This window comes from Echinops telfairi, unplaced genomic scaffold, assembly GCF_000313985.2.
Source record: "Echinops telfairi isolate 266 unplaced genomic scaffold, ASM31398v2 ScPeMD7_17;HRSCAF=63, whole genome shotgun sequence".
NCBI lineage: Eukaryota > Metazoa > Chordata > Mammalia > Afrosoricida > Tenrecidae > Echinops > Echinops telfairi.
Window position 1 is genome coordinate 6,177,227 of NW_022103914.1, and position 4,940 is coordinate 6,182,166.

At 48.1% G+C, this 4,940-nt stretch overlaps 1 protein-coding gene across 1 annotated transcript in view; it reads right to left on the reverse strand.

Annotated features, from left to right (window-relative positions):
• Positions 1–4,661, reverse strand: part of PIGZ (phosphatidylinositol glycan anchor biosynthesis class Z) — a 7,967-nt gene extending 3,306 nt beyond the window's left edge. The window contains 2 exon segments of the mRNA XM_004712335.4: positions 4,463–4,613; positions 4,615–4,661. Coding sequence (XP_004712392.3) covers positions 4,463–4,613; positions 4,615–4,661 — 198 coding nt within the window.
• Between the last annotated feature and the right edge of the window lie 279 nt (positions 4,662–4,940).

Here is a 4,940-nt window from a genome sequence, read left to right on the forward strand (position 1 = left end):
GAATTCCCAGGGCCTGGCAGCTTCCATGCCCAAGATGTCTTCTGGAGAGAGAGAGAGAGAGAGAGAGAGAGAGAGAGAGAGAGAGAGAGAGAGAGAGAGAGGCAGAGGTGAGCCAGTACCATGCTCAGGGCATGTGGGAGGCAGAATTCTAGGATGCCCCCCCTGTCTCCCCCCCTCCCCCCAGATTTCCCACCTCTGCTAGTGCACCAACCTCCCAATCCAACCAGACCAGTTGCCATTGAGCACATTCTGACTCACGGTGGCCTCACGCGTTACAGAGATCAGCTCCACGGGGTTCTCTGGGCCCTGCGCCCAGAGTGGTTAAGTGTGAGGCAGCTTCCAGCAAGGTCAGCAGTTTGAAACTCTCAGCCTCTCCTCAGGAGAAAGACGAGGCTTTCTACCGATTTAAAGAGAGGGATCCAGGGCAGATGATCCCCTCAGGATCAAACATGAGAGTGGCGATACCAGAAGGGTGGGGGGAAGGCGGAAGGAGAAAGGGGGAACCGATCACAGGATCTACATATAAACCCCTCCCTGGGGGACGGACAACAGAAAAGTGGGCGAAGGAAGACATCAGTCAGTGTAAAGCATGAAAAAAAAATTATAAATTATCAAGGGCTCATGAGGGAGTGAGGAAAAATGAGGAGCTAATACCAAGGGCTCAAGTAGAAAGAAAATGTTTTGAAAATGATGATGGCAGCACTTGTGCAAATGTGCTTGACACACTGGAGGAATGTATGGATTGTGATAAGAGATGTAAGAGCCCCCAATAAAAGTATTTTTTTAAAAAGAAAATGATAATGACTACATATGTTCAAATGTGCTTGACGCAATGGATGGATGGATGGATTGTGATAGGAGCTGTACAAGCCCCCAATAAAATGATTACAAACAACAGTTACAGCCCCAGAAACCCAAAACCCACAGCAGCAGTCCTATCCTGTCTTAGAGGGTTACTGTGGGCCAGGATCGACTTGGTGGCAGTGAGTTTGGATTTTGTTTTCATCTTTGCTGAATAAGAAGCCCTGGTGGCCCCATGGTTAAGCGCTCGGCTGCGAAAGGTCGGCAGAAAGGTCGGTGGTTCAAATGCTCCCAGCAGCTCCTGCCAGGCTCCTCCTGTAAAGATGACAGCTGGGAGGACGGTAGAGAGCAACATGGGGTTGACTTGCAATCCACCGATGGGCACATACAGGGGCAGCCCGCTCAACCATGCTGCCTGGTGCCACTGGGGGAGTTCAAAGCGCCAACCTTGAGGTTAGTAACTCGTGCAAACCATTTGCACCACCCAGGCACATGCCCCAGTGTGTCCCAAACCCAAACCCACTGCATTCAAGCGAATTCCGACTCATAGTCACCTTGCAGGACAGAGCAGAGCTGCCTCAGGGAGTTTCTCCGTTTACAATCTCTAGGGATTGATCGGCACTTCTACAGATCATACAGTTCATTAGTTCGATCATATCAAGAAGAGGTGATGGCCATCACCTCAATCAATTTCAGCACATTTTCTTCTCTGTTTTACTCATTATTAGTGTAATTTTTAAAAAATGTGGCAAAAATATACACAACAAAACATTCACCAATTCAACACCTTCTACATATATATTTCAGTGCCAATGATTATACTCTTCATGTTGTACAACCATGATTGATGTCCTTTTCCAAATTATTCTCCCACCATTCACAAAAACTCGGTGTCCCCTAAGCAACAATGCTTCCTCCTTCACCCATGGTGCTCTCTGGTCAACTCTGGATCCTTTTCTTTGAAAAGCAGTATTCTTGATATAAAAATGCACTTCTCTTGTTAAGTCACTTTAAAAAAGAGTTGTAATACCTCACCACAATCAGGTCTAGTGCTCCCTCGCCCCTCCTGCATTCATTATTTGCTCCTCTACTCCCCTCATCCTTCTTGCCCCTACCCCTGATAGAGCATCGCTTTGGTTATTGTCTCTGTTCATCTATTCCTTCTGTGTTTTATAGTGTGGGAAACCTAACATAAACAAAAGACCACAAACAAAATGAAGCAGAAAGAAAGTAGTAATAACAATATAAAGAGTAAAAAAAAAAAGAAGTGTGATAAAGAAAAGACAGCAAACAATATTTCAAAACCCAGAGAAGAAATTTCTGTTGTGAAATAGACAAAAAATAGTTAAGCCTAGAACAAACGTAGGTTGTGTCAGGAGGGAGGTCGACTGGCCAAGTATCGTATTATAGTGTAGCTTGACCGAGCGTAATCAAGTTTTCAATAGATTTCTGATTGTGAAGCTGTTCCAGACCCTAGCCTGTGGCCAGAGGGGATCTACAGGAGGATTAATCAGACCAGACACACTGCAGAGGATTTGGGGCTCCCACCACCCTTCATAGCCGTCTACAAATTGGGTGGTCACATTTAAGCTCTGATACTTTCCCATCGTCATATTGGGTTTTGTTATTGTCATATTTGGATCACACAGCTGGTATGCTTCTTCCATGTGGACTTAGTTCACACCTCCCTTAGATCGCTGCTTGTTTGAATACAAGCCTTTAAGACCCCAGGCACGATGCCAATGGTTGGCTGGGCACCATCTACTTTCTTCACCACACTTTGGTACAGCTGACTTTAAAACAGGAAGATAATCCAGTGAGCCTGGTCTCGCCACGCGGGAGTTTCTGCAGCTGGCGGCAGAAGCAGCAGAGGTCTCAAGCACGAGGAAGATGCTACCTGTCACTGCTGGCTTGATGGGGGAAGGGACCACTGGCAAGAAGCAAGAGCTAGGAGCACCCCCAACAAGGAAATGGACCTGAGCCTGTAGCCTCAAGGAATTAAATTCTGCCAACAACAAGACTGAGCCTGGAAGCAGATATTCCCCAGAACTTCCAGAAAAGAACGCAGCCCAATCCGGAGCTGGGTCTCAGCCTTGCGAGATCCTGCGCAGACAGCTCCCACTCCACAGGACTGTGAGCCAACACCGTGGGAAGTGCCTGCCAGTCACTAACTGTTAGGCGCTGGCTTCTGCAGCATGGCAGCGAGGCACAGAGGCGCAGGAGGAAGCCGTTTTGAAGACAAAAGGAAGCAGAAGGAAGAAAAAAGGGAGAAGCAGAGAAAACAGGAAGCAAAGAACTCAAAAGCAGCAGCAACATGGGCCAAGGGCGGGAACACTGAAGACAGCGTGGCCAGTCAGTGATGACAGACACTGGGGCGGGGAGGAGGCCTGCCCGTCAAGAGGATCGAGAGCTGTCCTGTGCTGGAAAAGGCAGCCTTTTGCCTGCATATTTCCTGATCCTGGGCTGCAGCCTGTTGATCCTGATCCCAAACTGTACCCTGTTCCTTAATAAGCCATCTCACCATTGTTAGGATCTGCGAGTTCTGTGTGGTCATTGTAGAACCCAGGGGAGAAGCAGAGAGTGCCATGTCACACCTCCCCTAGCCGTCTTATCCTCTTAGTCATAGAATCCCTCTCTTTCATTTGGCACTTAGATATAAAGATTACATCTCTCCATGGCTCTGGTAACTGGGTGTGGTCATGTGATTTCTGACCAATGGGATTTAAGAGAGAGCAATCGAATGTGACTTAAAAAATGACTTGAAAGAAGCCGGCGTGCTGTTTCCTTTCCGATGGCTGGGAAGTAGACCTGGTGGCTGGGGCTCCAACATTCACGAGGAGGCAGAATTATGCTCAGAGCATTGGAAACGTCTCCAGGCCCTGGCAACCATCCTCATGAGGTGCTCTGCACCCCCTGAGCAGTTGAGGTCTAACATGGGAGTATCCCAGGTCTGACTTTCCTAGCCCCTCACATCCATCTACAGAATAAGAGGTTCATTTTCTGAGACCAGAGCCCATGCAAGTTCCCCCAACCATCTTCCGACTGATCCATACTGCTGGTCCAAGGAGGCAACAACTACTAATACAAACCCTGTGCAGATGCTAAACTCACACACCTGCGGCTGCTGTCAGGACCTCTGACGCCTAAGACCCGAAGAGAGCTTGTCTGCTGAATGCTTTCCCATCTAGAGCAGGGGTTGGCAAACAGCTGTGCTCTGAAGTAAAACTGAGAAAACTCAAGGGTGTGATTCGGACAATGGTGATTTCATTTTTTGTAAAGATCTAGTTATACTGCTCGAATCGTTTTTAAATTGTGAAGGACAAGATTGGCTCTTCCTTCTCAAAAATTTGCCCTGGTTTCCCAACGAGGTAAAAGCAGATACCTATACTTTAACCTGGATGATGGACTAGAGTAAGCAAGATTTTCATTGCCAAAGGGGTGCTGAGTAATTTCTTTTTTCCTTTCTGAAAAGTGGATGCTAGGCCGAATGCATTTGTGACACCACTCGGAAAGGAGATAGGAAATTCCCACTTCCAAGACTTCCCCTAGAGAGGTGGGGGTTCTGCCCATGCATCACTCTCCTCCCCAATCAGTATCCAGACAGCAACACAGCCACAGGTCGCTGCAACTTCTCTGGGGCACCCTGTGGGGCTTTACCTGCCATGACCTCAGGTGACTGGAAAAACTCATCTGGGTGCACATAGCCGGTCTGCGGAAGGAGACACCAGACCACGCGCAGCAGGCCCAGGCTGCCCCAGAGCACCCTGGCTGCCATCTTCAGGTCAAATTGCTGCCAAGACACTGGGCCAAGACTGGGATGACTTCCTAGCTGCCACAGGCTCTATTCTGGAGCCACACATCTGCGCCTGCTGGGGATAACATTGGTTAGTTATTATAATGTAAACGATACTATGATCAGCTGCTAGAATAAATTCTGGATGGGTCTACAGACAGTCATAAAGACTCGGGCACTTGACATGCATATGGTAGTTGTTCACTGCCATTGGGTAGGTTCTGACTCAGCAACTCCATGTGTAATAGAATTAAACATTGCCCGGTCCTGCATGACCCTTACAATAGGAGGTGTTGTGAGCCCATTGCTACAGCCACTATGTGAACTCATGTCAGTGAGGGCCTTC